The 17197-nt window shown below is 35.2% G+C and overlaps 2 protein-coding genes across 3 annotated transcripts; both read left to right on the top strand.

Moving 5' to 3' along the window:
* Positions 1-2933: 2933 nt before the first annotated feature.
* On the top strand, positions 2934-3930 carry atpv0e2 (ATPase H+ transporting V0 subunit e2). Its single transcript, XM_056261070.1, has 4 exons — positions 2934-3145; positions 3292-3339; positions 3572-3671; positions 3756-3930. The coding sequence occupies exons 1-3, from the start codon at positions 3042-3044 to the stop codon at positions 3663-3665; spliced, it is 246 nt and encodes an 81-aa protein (XP_056117045.1). The 5' UTR covers positions 2934-3041; the 3' UTR covers positions 3666-3671; positions 3756-3930.
* A 1779-nt stretch (positions 3931-5709) lies between these two features.
* On the top strand, positions 5710-15288 carry hoga1 (4-hydroxy-2-oxoglutarate aldolase 1). 2 transcript variants are annotated; one of them, XM_056260562.1, is made up of 8 exons: positions 5710-5871; positions 6127-6343; positions 6670-6798; positions 7838-7965; positions 8203-8337; positions 10683-10779; positions 14649-14782; positions 15094-15288. In XM_056260562.1, the coding sequence occupies exons 2-8, from the start codon at positions 6142-6144 to the stop codon at positions 15241-15243; spliced, it is 975 nt and encodes a 324-aa protein (XP_056116537.1). In that variant the 5' UTR covers positions 5710-5871; positions 6127-6141; the 3' UTR covers positions 15244-15288. The 2 variants fall into 2 exon arrangements, with proteins under 2 accessions (XP_056116537.1, XP_056116538.1); XM_056260563.1 differs by having other exon boundaries at positions 6123-6343.
* Positions 15289-17197: the final 1909 nt, after the last annotated feature.

Genomic DNA, 17197 nt, shown 5'->3' with positions numbered 1-17197 from the left:
TTATTCTGTTTAGAATATTCAAAGTGCTTATTCAATTTTTTTGCTTATTTATATTTTCAGAGCAGAAAATCCGATTTTTCTGCTTATTCAATATTGCATCTAAAAATGTAAGTGACTTGACGTGTGTGTGTGTGTGTGTGTGTGTGTGTGTGTGTGTGAGAGAGAGATGTGTCTGTTACAGTGACAAGAGTTTAACCCTTTAAGGCCTTGTCTTTTTGGATATATATTTTTTTTATTAAAAAAAAATGTGCATACAACCCATATATTTTAAATGTATTGTTTGCTTTAAATTAAATTAAGATTGTATGTTTGGTAATTGAACCTAAATAAATTTTAAATTAATGTGCTATATTTGAGATCAATACAATCAATGTGTTCCTTCATTTTAATCAACACTAACTTTATTCTCATCTGAATTATAAATAACTTATTTCTGTATAAAATAAAAAATCCCGAATAATCCAGACCAACCAGAGCGCACTATTTCTACAACATCATCAGTGCTGAAGCGAAACTACCAGAGCCGTTCGGCAGATAGCAAGCAGATATTTTGTGTCACGTCGTGCACAATAACCCTAAAGGCACCAGGGTGGCGGTGCCACCGGCTTTATATATATATATATATATATATATATATATATAAATATAGCTGCGAGCAGCGATGAAGGGCCCAAGCCGGCGGCACCGCCACCCTGGTGCCTTTAGGTAACTAAAGGCACCGGGGTGGCGGTGCCACCGGCTTGGGCCCGTAATCGCTGCTCGCAGCTATATTTTTGTTTTGTTTTTCTTCTGTGTTGTTTTTTGTAGATGTTTATATGTTCATGTTCTTAATATGTTATACATGTGTGTTTGTATTATGTACGCATCTGGTGGAAACAAATTTCCTCTCGAGGACAAATAAATCATCATTCATTAATTCCCTGTTAGAAAGTATTGAGGGGTGTGTCAGCTTGATTTTTATAGTATAGTAAAACCGGGTTTACGCGGGGCATTAAAAATCATTAAAAGTCATTAAATGGATTTTGCGGCCTTAAATAGCATCAAAAAGCATTAAATTGTAATCCTACAGGCATTAAAAATTTAGATAAAGTTTTGAAGAAAAATTTATATTAGCAATTTATTTGAAAATAGCCTTCTTAATAAATAATTTTAGTTTGTAGTTTTAGTTAATACATTTTTTTTTTTTGCTATAGCAAATTATGTACGTTAGTGTGTTTCAGTTTGGTGATTGCTTCCGGCCGGAGCAAAATTGCCTAGTGGTATGATAGTTGGCGGTTCTTCTCTGTGGTATTGAAAATTGATACATTTCAAGGTATCATATCAAATTAGTTTCATAACAACACAGAGTAGGGTGCCACAAATTGTAGAAAATTTTCAAATGGTGCCGTGGCTGAAAAAAGGGTTGGGAAACACTGTTGTAGAGCACAGATTCTCAAACCCTAAAATCAACTCGCATTTCTGACTTTCTTTCTTAAAAGTGCGAGTTTATTTCTCGCAATTCTGACTTTATTACACGCAAATGCGAGTTAATATCTCGCAATTCTGAAATCTTACAGTCCAAATGTAAGGAAAATGTTATTGTTAGAAAAGTTTATAGGCTATCTTTTAAATAATTTGGGTTTTAAATTAACATAAATATAAATGCAAGCTTTAATATATTTAGCTTTTACACAGAATACGAGCTTATTTCGAGCTCTTTGTGAAATTATAAGGCTTGATTTACTTGCATTAATAGTAAGATATTTTCTTTCAGCTGGCTTCTCAAACTTTCGCGGCAGCAGCAGTGTTTACTCCTGCCTTGCAAATGCGTTTTTTCATTGCTTTTTTTTTTTTTTTTTATAATCTTCAAAAGAGAAATGAATTGTACCGGCTCTCTCGCGGGAACTTTATAGCATTTTAACATAGAGGAGACAAAAAACATTTAATAAAAGATCTTTCATTATTATAAAATTATATTAATGATAAAAATGGAGGTCTGAAAGCCACTGAATTTGGAGTACTCAAACTGAATTGGATTGTATTTAACACAGCATAATTCAATATGTTTTCATATAGGACTACCAAGTGTGTTTTCAACAGAGTTTTCGGATTAGAATTTTTGCTGAAATGTGATTTTGACATTTCTAAATATAGCCTATTAAGTTTTCGTTTTTCCACAAGCAGATATTTCGATATACTGGAAAATTATTTTTACCTAATACATATTAACTTAAAACCGCATGGCGCCACCTTGTGGAATAATAGAACCATTACAAATAGGAAGACATTATTCAAACAAGAGTGGTATGAGAAAAAAAGTTTTACATGTTGTTGATTTGATAGATGAAGCGGGTCGATTTATTCAATATAATTAATTCATGGAGAAGTTTGTGATACAATGTTCCTTTAGAGAATGTAATAGTTTGTGTAGAGATATCCCTCTTACATTAGAACAACTCTTATACATTGAACTTTGTTAAGTTGCCTGAGTTGAAGATTGGTAAAGAATACATTGGGGACAAAAGGTAAATTATTGTACGATAATGGCGTATTCTTTGATACTGAAACATTTAGAAACAAATATTGTAATTATATTAAAATGTCAAATGTACCTAAAATGAAGAAAATTCAGTTTAGAGTCATTAATGTTTATCCTGCTGCTAAAATTTTACGGAAAACCAGGCCTATACACACAAAATGAGAGATATAGGTTACGACTGGAGATATTTGTGTATATTTTCATATGCATATTATTGTTCCGTACTTTGTATAGGCCTACTGATGTTGTTCAATAAAAAATATAACAAAATAAATATATACCTATATATATATATTATTTTAAATGACGTATGGGGTCTATTACGTCAGTGTAGTGGTAGTGAGCAAGGGTTCGGTTTGAGTGACAGCTACTTTCTACCAATAGCGTACAGACTCAGAATACCATCGGCCCAATCAGGAACAGGTGGGCGTGACCAGAGGATTAGTGCGGAATCAAGCTGTGTTGTTGAACTGGTTACTGTTATATTTATATAATATTCCCAGAATAACGCAGTATTGTCGCAATGGTTTCGCACTCGCTGGCTTTACCCATGATCTGCTTCACCACGCTGTGGGGTCTGGTCGGGATTGTCGCCCCGTTTTTCGTCCCGAAAGGACCAAACAGAGGGTGAGGAATGATGCTGGAACAGGCCGAACAGAGATTCATCCATCCATCTTTAAACGCATCCATTCGCTTCATTTAAATATCATTGCAGTGTTATTCCTTATTGCATTATTACATTGATTTTTGATTAAAGTGTTTTATAATTACAGGGTCATCATAACCAGTTTGGTGCTGACCGCCGTTTGCTGCTATATATTGTGAGTATAATGTAAAATATTTGGAAATATATGTAAAACAGACGTTTATTGATATTTGGTCATTTGATTAAAATATTACCCTCTATGCATGCATGATAATGTAGGATATCAGCGTTACAAATTCACTGTTTGCAGTGCATGTTTAGCTGTTGTTGGTGATATTGTAAACTAAAATGTATGAAATAATATACAGATTATTCTGAATGTTTAATATGGTATGCACTCATTGCAGCTGGTTAGTAGCAATACTAGCCCAAGCAAATCCTCTATTCGGACCTCAGCTTAAAAATGAGACCATCTGGTACCTGCGGTACTTCTGGGAGTAGACGGAGGTAAACCTGCATGTCAGATCACTGTTGAAAACTGGATACCATAATGATTGAGATCTGATTCGTTCTTATGCTCATGTCTTGCAGGTGTCGTTTGGAAGATTCAGAATATTTATCTCAACTGGCTTTACTATTACAGTCAATAATCCCACAAAACAGAGAAGGATCTACTTCAAGGGAACAAATCCTTGTGTTATGAAACAAGTCTTAACATTAAACAACAGTTACAATGTGTTACTTAACATAATGCAACATAATGAATGCAAAAATTGGAAAATACTACTGAAATTATGTACAAATAGTGATATGTGAAGAATTATGAAGAAATCTATTTGTCTGAGAGTAATATTGACTACTGTATGAATGTTTTTGTTTTGTTTAGTAAGGCATGTTGAAGAATGTGTGACTTTAACCTATTTTTATTATGTTGTCCTCACCTGCATGTATCCACTTTTACTTGTTAAAATTATTTTCGTATTATCGTTTTTATTTATTTTTTTTGTATGTGAATGGCGTCCTATTGATGTTTTCTGTCACCAGATGTAGATTTTGAAGCTGTGTCATACGTGTTAATGAAAAACCAGGAAACTCTTAAGAAAATAAAGCAGAGCATTGAAGTGAAGCGACTGAAGTTCTGTGGTGTTGTTATGATGGCATGACCTGCTCTATATAAAGTATTCATAATTGGAGAATGTTTGAAATATGAATACGTGTCAGGCCACAGGTCAAGGAGTCATAGGGCAGAAGAAGTGTACAGATATTTTTGCAATTCAAAGACAGTGTACAACAATAAGAATTGATTAAAAACTATTATTGAAAGGATCTGATGTTAATAGACAAGCAAGAAATCAAGCAAAAAGACCTTGACGGCATGCGGTTCGTGGGTTTTCTGTCTAAGGTTGATTAATTGTGACCTGTTTGGAAGAACTGAAAAGCGTTTTATATTCTGTGTATTCTTAGTAATAACTACAAACTTTGCCTGTAAACTAATATTTATATGTTAACATTGATAACAAAATGAATCAGAAAGTTCATGATCTGTTCTTTTTTTTAGCCAGATTTATTTTTTAACTTTACAAATGTATTAAGCTAGTCTTGATCATATTCATGACTTATGGCTTTCATAAAGGAAAAAAAAACTAAATAAAAATGTTTATGTTGATCTACATCGATATGCCAAAATCCTGATGCATGATTATTAATGCTTAAGAACAGGTTTTCAGCCTTTCTGTAAACATTTTTGCCATTTATTTTTTTAAGTGTTCATTAAAGAGTTCACCAACCTCTGAGGTAAATCAGAATATCACAAACTTTCATATGAAGCAAAAATATATATATATATGAAAATATCTATAATATCTAATTTAATAAAGAAATGAACAACGTAATAAAAATTGTAAACGGTAGAAAAACATGAAACTATTTTAGTTAATAGCCTATAAATATTTTAGTTTTTAAATAATATATTGTTTGTTTGTTTATTTATTTAGCTAAATAACCAGATTCGTAAATATAAGTATAATAGTTGTAGTTTATACGTGTCGAGTTTATTTGTAAGATTATGACATTAGCGACATTCGCAGGTCTTTCAGGGAGTGGGCGGGGTCACCGCAGAGCTCCGATTCTGTGATTGGTCTATATTTCTCTGCAGGCTCATGGGTAGTGTAGTTTTTAACTAATGGTAAACATGGTTTTAAAAATTAAATAACGTGAACTGACTGCTTAAACGGAAGTACATATCATTAATAAACAATCTCGGAGCTCGTGTACATCTGTCTTTACAGTCTTTATAACTTGTCGTTCAAAGTTAAGTCCCCTTTGGAGAAAATGAATGGGATTTAACGTATACTTCCGGAGTCTGACTGCGCTGCAAGCCAAACGCTGAGGTGAAACTACCAAATTAATATTATTTACAATAAGCGACAGAACGTTTTAAGAAGGTTTCCAGTGAACTTCAGAACAACCTCCTCATTTATATTCACGTTACTGGGGTGTTTTTGCATACGGACTTTTTTCAGTCAATGACGTCACGTGAAGACTCATTTCTGCTTATGCAGGAGAAAGTGAACACAACACTCTCTGGAGCTCATCACAACACAAGCAGGACTGTTTCTCTACTTCAGATACAATAATAATACACATCAGTAATAAAGAGACACATTGTGACACTGTTTGACAAAGTTTGGACATCTGCAGCAACCAGGTATGCAAAACTCAGCAGCATTTTAAATGCTTTATATTTATTTATTTATGCAATATGTTGCCCTTTGCGAATACATAGGCTTCTTGCGAGGTTTAAACACAACATGACTAGTTGACTTTAGTTTTCCTAAATATGTTTTCCTACATTGCCAGCATTTTGAGTTGATAAGTGTGTTGATTATTAACTGCTTGGTATAGAGTTCACCTTTTCCTTTAACCATCTAATATTATTATTTTTCCTTTTTTTTACAGTCAGATCCCAACCACTGGCATGTTTGCAATTCGCAGTTTCAATCTTCTGTGCAGAAGATCAACAGTGTCAACATGGAGAAATACAAGTCAGAGTGCTGGGAAAAGGCTGGATATAAGTGGGATTTATCCTCCCATCGCCACTCCATTTACCCCGAGTGAAGATGTGGACTATCAGAGACTTGAAGACAATCTTAAGAAGTACAGCAACTTACCTTTCAGAGGCGAGTTAAAGAGGTTTGCAGTCATTGTTTGACACGTGCAGTCAAAACTACAATACAGCATATTATGTAATTAAATGTTATATATGAATATAAAACCTACAACACAGAATATGTGGCATATATACCGTAATAATGTAGATTTTGTGTGACTCTTCTTTATGCAGACAACAGTAAACAGATGTTAGTGAACCGTTGCAGGTTAAAGTCCATCTTTAAACCTTTTACAGTGCTCGACCTAGTGGACTTTTTTGAAAATGACATGTCAATATTTTTCCTCATGCTAAAGTCAGTTGAGATGTGTTATTTGTCAACTCCTCCACTGGCAGGTCTTGTAGTGCAGGGCTCTAATGGGGAATATCCATACCTGACCGCGGAGGAGAGGGTGGAGGTGGTGAAGAGGGTCAGACAGGCCCTGCCAGAGCACCAGCTGGTCATGGCTGGATCTGGCTGTGAATGTAAGTCTCTCTTCTGCCTGTATTATATATACTGTATATATATATATATATAATCAGGGCTGTATGTTCACTTTTTTGCACATAGCACTGGCGCTACGGAGGTTGAAAGTTTTCTAGCAATTGTAGCACAAAGATAAAACGGACATTAATGTGCCTTACACAAAATACAAACATTAGCAAGGCAACAGCTCTTGCTTAACATTAAGTCAATTGTGTTTACATAGGCCAATATCACTAATCACGATCCAAGCAACATCCATCCGGTTTGGTTGAGCACTTGAAAATACCACTTCGTTTTCCTACAAATCATTAGAAAGGTGTAAAATTTTATTATAAAATATTAAATTGTTACGATAAAAATCTGTGACGACAATTTCGTAATTTTTGTAAGGATAATCTTATATATCCACGGAGAGGAGAAAAACCCTGTACACTTCTCTACACTGGAGAAAAACCTATGGATTTACATATTCCCTATTTTTCCCCAAAATAGGGTGTTGTGAGCATTATTGAGGTCACACATGTTATGTAATGTCTGTTTCATTCATCCCTCGTGCAGAAAGTCCACAAGTGAGACTCATAGAAGTCATAAAACGTATGATGTTCCAGGAGGTCCTTTATATGGATAAAGACATCCAGATATGATAACTATATATCATACAGATATATATATATATAACATCGAGAATAAAACACAGAGAGAGACGTATTGACTGATGAAGTATGAAGACAATAAACACATTGCGACAATACAATGGCCACGTTTTTCTAGACATCTCGGGTATTTTCATTTAAAATGTTGCGGTTTCATAATCACATCGAGCCAAATCGCAATTCTGGCTCAATTTCTGTTTAATCATGCATCCATAGACAACAACCTCTCACTTCACTCAAGCTGCTCTGTCTCACACACATGCAAAACTGTATCGCACGCGTGCTACTGTGCTAAATGCATTCATCGCACAGACCAGCTATTTTGTAGCACATATAAGATTTACACACCAGATGTTGTTTTGTCCTCCTCTGTGTGTTGTTGTAGCCACCAGAGGCACGATCCTCATGAGCCAGAGGATGGCTGAGGCCGGGGCCGACTGCTTGCTAGTGGTGACGCCTTGTTTTTACCGAGGTCGAATGGACAGCCGAGCGCTTATAAACCACTACACCAAGGTAAGTCTTGAGTAATTGTTTTTCATTGTTTTTAATGTGGTCTCTATAAAGTGGAGAGAACATTTTCATGAATAATTATCCATTTAATCAAGGACTGTTCTCTCCGGCGTGATCAAATGAAACCGTGGACGTTATGAATATCTTTTTTGCGCTCATTTGCATTTTACTTAGTTCAGTTGTGGTTGAGCTTCACACTCCGTCTTATTAAAATGCATTGTCGCTTCTCTCTTTCCCGAGGTGGCAGATTCCAGTTCAGTGCCGGTCGTGTTGTACAGTGTTCCAGCAAACACTGGTCTGGACCTTCCCGTGGACGCGATCATACAGCTCTCACAGCACCCCAATATCGTCGGCCTCAAAGACAGTGGTGGTGATGTAAGAGCTACCATTAGACAGATTTAGCCATCATAATAATGTATAATTAACACTTCAGTTGATTAGCTGTATATAACATTTCAGTTGAGAGCTATATGAGAATTACATAATCAGATTCCAAAAATTACTTGTAATTAGATTATATTACATTTTAAAGTACTCGTAATCAGACTACAGTTAATTTTTTATTGATCACATGTTATTTTCACAATGGCAGTAAATTATTCATAATTCATTTATTCTTCCAACTACTTCCTTTTTATCCTTTAAATGTTCCTTTCTAAAAACGTCACTGCTTATATCCGTTCAGAAGGTTTTCCAGGTTTGTGGAATCACACACACACACACACACACACACAGACACAGACACTGGTCATGTGACCATCGGACACTGGTCATGTGACTATCACTGAAAACTGAGACCCACAGCATTCGATCACAGAAAACAAGTGTTTTCTCAACATTGCAACAGTGCATATCTAATCAGCTCCTGACGAACACATTAATTATTACTTGAATTATCACACAGTGAGTAATCTAACCATGTATTACTGTCTTTGGAAGGATTTTGTCTTTCTAACACATTAAAATCTTCAAATTCACATAATTTCATATTTACATGCAATGCAGGGATTCCCCAACTTTTTTTGTTAGCCGAAACTCTTTGACCTACCGTAATATATATTTACTTATACAGTTTTTTTTTTTTTTTTTTTTTTACTCTTTATTTATTCAAATTCAAATAATAACAAACATAACAGAACAAAACAGAACAGCAGGGTGTTATGTTACAAAGATTCCCTTTCACACTTGGGTCTTATAGATTATCCATTTCTTCCATCTCTTTTCAAAAAGAGCTGATTTCAGCCTAATAAAGAGTGATTTTTTTCCATTGTAAAGATTTCTTCCATTATCTCATTCCATTGTGACAATGTTAAAGTGAGACTCTTCAGCCAGTTCCTTGTAATAGTTTTTTTGCTGGCCATCAACAAAACTTTGTAGAGATACATATCCTCTGTTCGTATAACTGAATAGGAAAGTAAACCAAGGTACATAGTTGGAAACGCATAGCCCAAGACAACCCTTATTTCAGTCGCTATGATTTCCCAGAAGGGTCTGATTTTGGGACAAGACCAAAATACATGAGAATGATTGGCATTCGTACTGCCACAGAGTCTCCAGCAATGCTGAGGGGTCTTAAGTTGTTTACTTTTGATATGAGGTGTAATGAAATATCTAATTATGTTTTTCCAGCCAAATTCTCTCCACTGTCTTGAGCTGGTGGAAGTGTGTTGAAATAGACAAATAGAATGCCAATCATCCTCTGACACCTTGATTTGTAGTTCAGATTCCCACTTTTGTTTTAGATATTGTGAATTAGTACCGTTACAGTTTTGCAGGCATTTATACAGTCTAGAAACAATTTTTGAGGGTAATTTTTTTGGTATGCTCCCAACACCAAATCTACCAGTTCACAGCCCTCCTGTGATGGGTGAGACCTTATCTCTAAATCATAAAAGTGCCGTAGTTGGATGTACCTAAACAAGTCAGAGTTGATCAGGCCAAATACTTATATAGGTTTTAAATGAATAAATTGGGCCAATAATACATTTAAGTCAACAATAATAAATAAATAAATCAAATGAAGTTCACGGTTCTCTTATTTCGGTTAATGGACAGATGACACGCAAGTAAACAAATAACTTTCATTTTGATTGTTTTTATTTTTGAATTATTTATTTTAATTATGATTTAATAGCTTTTCATTAAACTCACAAACCCTCTGCAGTTCCATCACGAACCCCAGTCTGTAGTAATAATAGTAACCCTGATGCAATGTAATATTTAACGCACTTCATGTTGTTGATAACAAAGAATGGAATATATATTCTTTCTCTTTGTATTTTATAAAGTACAAGTTTATATTCAAATCCACGTGATAAACAAATCAGTTAAAAGTAATCTAAAAGTAGTCAGATTATAATACCTTAAATGTTTAATGTAATGGATTATGTTACTAACTAACATTTTCTGTAATGTAATCTGGACTCAGTAATCGACCAGCACTGCCTTAGACATAAGTGACAGGAATCAAAATGGACTCTCTCTCTCTTTTTCATGGGAGTGTGTTCATTTCTCACAGATGCTCCAGTGTTATCTTTTGACTTGAGTTAAAAAGTAATCGCTGTATTCAAAGTTAAAGGTTTTGTGCCATTCTGAATCGCCCTCGCCTCTAACCACTACATTTATGTGTAAAAATACTTTATATAGCAGTTCTGTTCACGATCTCCCTTATTTTACAGTCTTCTATCACCTTAAACACATTCTTCTCTGATAATTGATAGATCACCAGAATAGCTGTGATCGTGCAGAAGACCAGACCTCAGGGTTTCCAGGTGCTTGCAGGATCAGCGGGTTTCCTCATGGCTGCGTACGCTGTAGGTGAGAGTGACTTCCTTATCTTTACACACTCAAAGTATTAATACTCTTATTAACAATATACTTGGATGCACCCTGTCATAAAATATTTTTGTATGATTGTATGTATGTTTCAAATAATAGATAATCAGAAATTCAGAATCAATTTAATTAATTGCAAAACATAAACTTGTAGTTGTACTTCAAAAATGTACACAAATTAATAAATATTTGTGCAACAAATAATCGCGATTAATCACAACCAAAATAAAAGTTTGTGTTTACATAATATATGTGTGTGTACTGTGTATAATTATTTTGTATATATAAATACACACACATGCATGTATATATTCTAAAAAGGTTTATTTATTTTATACATAAATATTTATATAGATAATATAAATGATATAAATATATACAGAATGCAAATATTTCTTAAATATATACATGCATGTGTATTGACAAAATAATTATACACAGTACACACACATTATGTAAACACACAATTTTTTGGGATGCAACTAATTGCGATTAATCATTGCACAAAAATCAATTAATAAATATCAATAAATAAATATCAATTTTTTCACTTTACAGTAGGCGACTTAAAATGGTGGGAAATTTTCTGTAGATCTGTTTAATGTCACAATGAAGAAATAAAAATAATTTTTTGGTTAATTATGACTTTATTTTGAGGTTGCACATTGCACAACTGATTAATATGCAGTGTTGTGTGTAACGCAACTACTTTTTCGGGTAAAAAGTAGTGTAACTCGCTACTACTGAAAATTTGGTAACGAAACGTAGTTCCTTTTTCAATTCGGCGAAACGTTACTTTTCCCAGGGACAGATTTGACAGCGATCTCCGTCATTTGACAGATTTGACAGCGATCGCCATCTCCGCAGTGAACGCCTACAGAGAGAAATGCACATAATGGATTACATAATCAGAGAGTATAGCCTATGTAGCCTGTGAGACATACACTGAGTTTCGGTTAATTTATGACGAGGTCCGCTCCAGTTCACGCTCAACAAGTGATCGCGCCGGCGCCTCCATGTCATGATTATCTTGTCTGCTATATTTGCTTCTTATTTATTAAATCCAGGCAATTGGTTGATAAAAATTGTTTAAAATTAAGATACAATTTATTCAAAACAAAATTTAATGAAGTGGTCAAAATCATGTCCGACCCACTCAATGTCTCCCGATATATCGCACATCCATCTTACTCATGCTGTTCACTTTTCATAATCAACATAGGTGGACAAAAAATAACATTATAATATTTAAACAAATATGAAACTAAATGCGCTTATTTAATGGCTACAACACGTATAGAAGGCCTAGACTCTCTATTTGTACAAATTGCTGCACATTAATTTAATTCTGAATTTTGCACACATAAGTTGAAAGGCATTTGTTTACGTGCATAGTAAAACATATCTGCAACATTTATCAAGTTCACGGATAATTGTGCGTGCATTTATTAATCATTATGATACTAAAATCATAATAAAGTAGGCTGCTATACTATGTACAAAAAAATCGGATGAGCCCAGAATATGAACGCAACGTGTTTAATTACACGTTAAGCATTTTCCTCCCATAGAAAACCATTATAAGAACGCTTAATTTGGCTTAATGCAGATTAGAATATCCCCTTATGATGTCGAAATAACAAGATAAGTTTTTTTTTTTTTCTTCACCATGCGGTTCAGGACTTCCCTAGAATACAGCCTGAATATAATTGCTTTCTTTCTAGCCCCTCCCTAGCGCCGCCCATGCATATGCCTATCCATTAACGGGCATTTCTTCATAAATATTCAAAATTTTGATAAATGCATTATGCATTTATGGCATTATATATAGTAGAACTTTATGTAGGCCTACATATTTAGGAACAGATATTGGGTTCTGCCCAAAGTCAAGCAACATAAAAATAACGTAAAAGTAACGAGTAACGTAAAAAGTTACTTAACTAAGTAAAGTAATGGATTACTTTTTTTTAAAGAAGTAACGAGTAACGAGTTACACTACTTTTTAAAAGTAACTTCCCCAACACTGTTAATATGTACTGTTTGTCTGCAAATGTGTCTACAAATTGGTGCAAATTCATCATAACATACAGGAAGTACCTTACGAGTAATCATTTTTGCAATTGTAATTAAAAAAAAACAAATCCTGCAAATTCAGTCACCATCCTTGAAGGGCAATTGATTCTTGTACATTCACAGAACATGACAATGGTGTAACAGTACAAATAGGGTCCTTAATAGAAACATGTCAGTCCTAATACGATATCCACTGCATTTTTCTCATAATGGCAAGGTTGGATGACTTCCACGGAGACTAAACTACGGTTAATCACACATGTCAGCTTGTGGGAAAGCGTCTGGAGTCTGTCAATTAATCAACACAATCAAAGTGGCTTTAATGTCTGTCAGAAAGCCTGGCGGGTTCTGGGCTATTATAATGTGCATGGGTGGTGTCGGCCTGTCAATCAAGCTGTTGTTTATGTTGGAGTGGTTTATACTGTGTCAATCAGATTGTAGGGGTACTGAATTGCGAAATATTTTTCACTTGGACGTTTTGGGCTGTATTTGTTGCATGCATGTTACTAATGGGACCAATTATGCAAAATTCACTTTTACATGGTGTTTGAACATAAATGTGTGTCGGGAGTGTGTGTACACAACCACCCTATAATGGTAAAAATCCACCCACTCCTCTTTTTTAATCCCCCAGTGTCTTTGATAAGCCGTTTGCAGATTGTAGCTTTTGTGACGTCGTATGTTAGGCCCCGCCCATGACTGCTGACAGACTCCGCCCTATTAGCTTAGCTCCTCCCCTCAGTGATCTGAACACAGTCCGCCATGTTTATCTCCTCGCCAGAGCATTTAACAACTTATCAAAGCTATTAAAGTTATTCAATCAAGATCAGTGAGAGATTTTCTATTTTTCTTTTGTTGTTTGATTCATATTGACAGCATATATAGCATTAAATACTGTATATTACGCTGCTTTCACTTTAATACACAGATCTAATATACACATGCGATTTCTTTACTTGCTGTTTACATTCACTGACATAACCGACTGTGTTCATGTGAACTTTGTGTGTTTTTGACATGACCTTGGGTGTATTTTACAGGTTAAGCGCAATAAGAAGTGAAAGAGAACTTAGTTTAATACTGAGGTCGCTCCGTCTGACTTCCAGCTTTCTGTGCGCTTGCTTCGGATGTGTGCGCTCAGAAAGCCATACATCAGAAGTTTAGATTGATATGGCTTTAAAACACATGCAGATAATAAACTTTCATAATGATGAAGAACTGCAAAGTCACGTGAGCGTGACCGCGATAGAGATGATAATCAAAACCAAACAGATTTTTTTGTTAGTTTTTGGTAGAGCATCCGAGGCACGAGCTGTACAGGCTCCGCCCTCTTCTGGGAAAAGGGGCGGGGTTTATCAGCTCATTTGCATTTAAAGATACATGCACAAAAAAGCATGTTTTTCCTTCCACTCAAAAATCGGCATTTACAACATGGAATAATAAATGATCTGGGTACACTTTATTTTACAGTGTCCTTGTTACATATGTTACATGTACTTACCATAGTAATTATGCATGATTACATGCAACTAACCCTCAACCAAATCCTAATCCTACCCTAACCCTATAGTAAAATACATGTACCTACCATTAGTATTAACTGTATAATCACACTGTAACAATGACACCTTAAAATAAAGTGTATCCATGATCTGCTTAGTATTTTGAGCTGAAACTCCACAGACATATTCTGGGGAGTCCTGAGACGTACATTACATCTGGTAAAAAGAGGCATAATAGATCCCCTTTAAAGGCCGATTTCTCTCTGTTTGCTGTAGGGGCCGTGGGAGGCGTGTGCGCCCTGGCGAATGTCCTGGGTCAGCAGGTGTGTGATCTAGCACAGCTGTGTGTTTCAGGACGCTGGGACGAGGCCAGAGAGCTCCAGTATCGCCTCATCGAACCCAACACAGCAGTGAGCATCGCATCGCCATGGCAACGCCACACATTTATACCACACATACATTTACTGCCATATAGGCATGATAAACATGGGAAGCAACCCTTCCCCCAAGAGCTGTTGAGCTTTGCTTCAAAGGCCAAGAGAAAGATTTGCACTACGGTGCAAATGCGCTTTTTAAAGAAGAACATAATTGGCTGATTCTAAAGGGTTTGATCGGAACGAACAGACTCTGAATGATGCCTTTGACCTTGTTTAAAAGAGGACCAATGATTGATTTTGACTGTATTCATTAAAACACAATGTCTCCCCCTGGTTTTTTGTAGGTAACTCGACAGTATGGCGTTCCAGCTTTGAAACAAGCGATGGAGTGGTTTGGATATCACGGTGGCGCGTGCCGGTCCCCTTTGCAGCCGCTATCAACGGCAGATTTAGCACGGCTTCGACTGACTTTCTCCTCCGACGGATGGCTGTAGAAGTATAGGGAGGGCAGCAGAATCAAAGTGTTACAGTAAACCCAGTGTTTAATTATTCTTTTTGTGATTTTCTCATGAGATTTTCTCTTGAAAGAAATTTCTTCCATTCTGGATGTTTAATGTTGTGTGCCGAGGATTTATAAACAAAACTGTTCATTCAATTTTTGCATAGTTTTATAGTTTTAATGATTATTTTCTAGCATCACAGTAATGTTTCTCTATACATGGTGCAACACATCTTTAAAAGCCATTCCCGATGTGACATTACGTTTTATACTGTATTTACTGTATTCACTCTCGAATTGCTAGATGTAGATGGACTTCAAAATTTAACATGCAACTGTATTTTGAAAAATACAGTATGAAATACTTATTTGAGTAAGAGAGGAAACAATACTTTCAATATTTTCTTTTAGAAACGGAACACTTTTTTTTTATGATTTCAATTGGACAATATTATGTTGTTTTGAAGCAAAAAAAGCTTTGCATATTTTGAAAGTACAATATTTTTTATTCATCCACCCACTCTCCAAACCACTTAATATCTGTCGGATTACGGGACAATATTATTAAATCCTTATATTTACATTAAAACAAAATTTTCAATACTTTTAAATACAATATTTGGGAAACCAAACAGTATTTTGTTTTAATAATGCATCAGAGGGTTCATGTGCGACCACAAGTGGGCGCTCTACACCACAAACCAGCGTTTAAATTGTCTTATGAGGTGCAAACCTGTGATCTTTTTTAAAGATATAAAGAATACAGAGCATTGGTATGTAAGTCATACATCTCTAAATGGTAGATTGTTGGAGGATGAGAGAGATAGAGAGAGAAAAGTATTGCTACATCTTTTGACTCTTGCTGGGAGCAAAATGACAAGAAACTCTAGACAGAGAGCAGTCATTATCCCCTCTCTTTACCTCATTCTCAGTCTATTTAGAGAGCTGTTGTTCTGACATTTCAGCTTTTTTTTCACTGTAAATTTCTTGTCTGACTGTCCTTGTTGCCAAAGCTTATATGAACTATTCTTTTCTTCTCCCGTCTCCTCAACCATTTCTACAGCACGTCTCCTCACCCAAGGCAATGCGTTGACCTCGAGACAACACCAACACATTACCCTCTCAGTCATTAATGCAGTGGTAATGAAGAAAGATGTTTTAAAGGTATTCATATCACTCTTCATCCTCCTGACCCGTATGCGTCTGCTGTGCTTTCAGCCCGAACCCTTCGTGGAGGTGCCCACATGATGAACTAGTGCCTCAGGCAAAGCCTCGTTTCTTCTGACAATCTCTAACATTTAGATTTGTAGGCCTCAACAATCAGACTCAAACCCGGTCTAATGTTGAAGTTGATTCCCACAGTGTTTCTCCTTAGGTTACTGGTAGGGTTACATAGGCAGAACACAGACTTCCATACTCGTATTATACTTTGGTCAGAAATGAAAAGCTGCCAAAGATTTAACTGAACACAGAGGGGAAATATAATGTGCAAAATGTGTCAAAAACACAAAAACAAAACACATCTTGGTCTCGATCTATCAAAAAAAACAAAACAAAAAAAAGACCCTAATGAAAAAAAAACGATACCATTTTAAATACATTTAAGTATAGTACAAAACATTAACATATTTACTGGCATGTCGCTTGAGACTAACTCATATAGATATTATAATTAAACTTTATTTGGAGTACTTTATTGCACAATGCACATTTATTAATATTAAGTTTTTAACATCACTATTAGTAAGGATAGAATGATGATCACTGTATAATAACAGTCTTTAAATGCAAGTTATTTAAAGAAAGTATTCCATTTTAGCACAATCAAATATACGTATCTTTAAATATTTTTAAAGACAAACTAGATATCTTTAGTTGGACATCAGCACTAATGAAACAAATAAAGTGCATTAAGTATAACAGTAGTTGTTCCAATTTAGCAGACTTCA

This window comes from Rhinichthys klamathensis, unplaced genomic scaffold (genome assembly GCF_029890125.1).
Source record: "Rhinichthys klamathensis goyatoka isolate OS25496 unplaced genomic scaffold, OSU_Roscu_1.1 h1tg000009l_1, whole genome shotgun sequence".
Lineage (NCBI taxonomy): Eukaryota > Metazoa > Chordata > Actinopteri > Cypriniformes > Leuciscidae > Rhinichthys > Rhinichthys klamathensis.
This window is presented reverse-complemented; position numbering and strand designations above follow the sequence as displayed.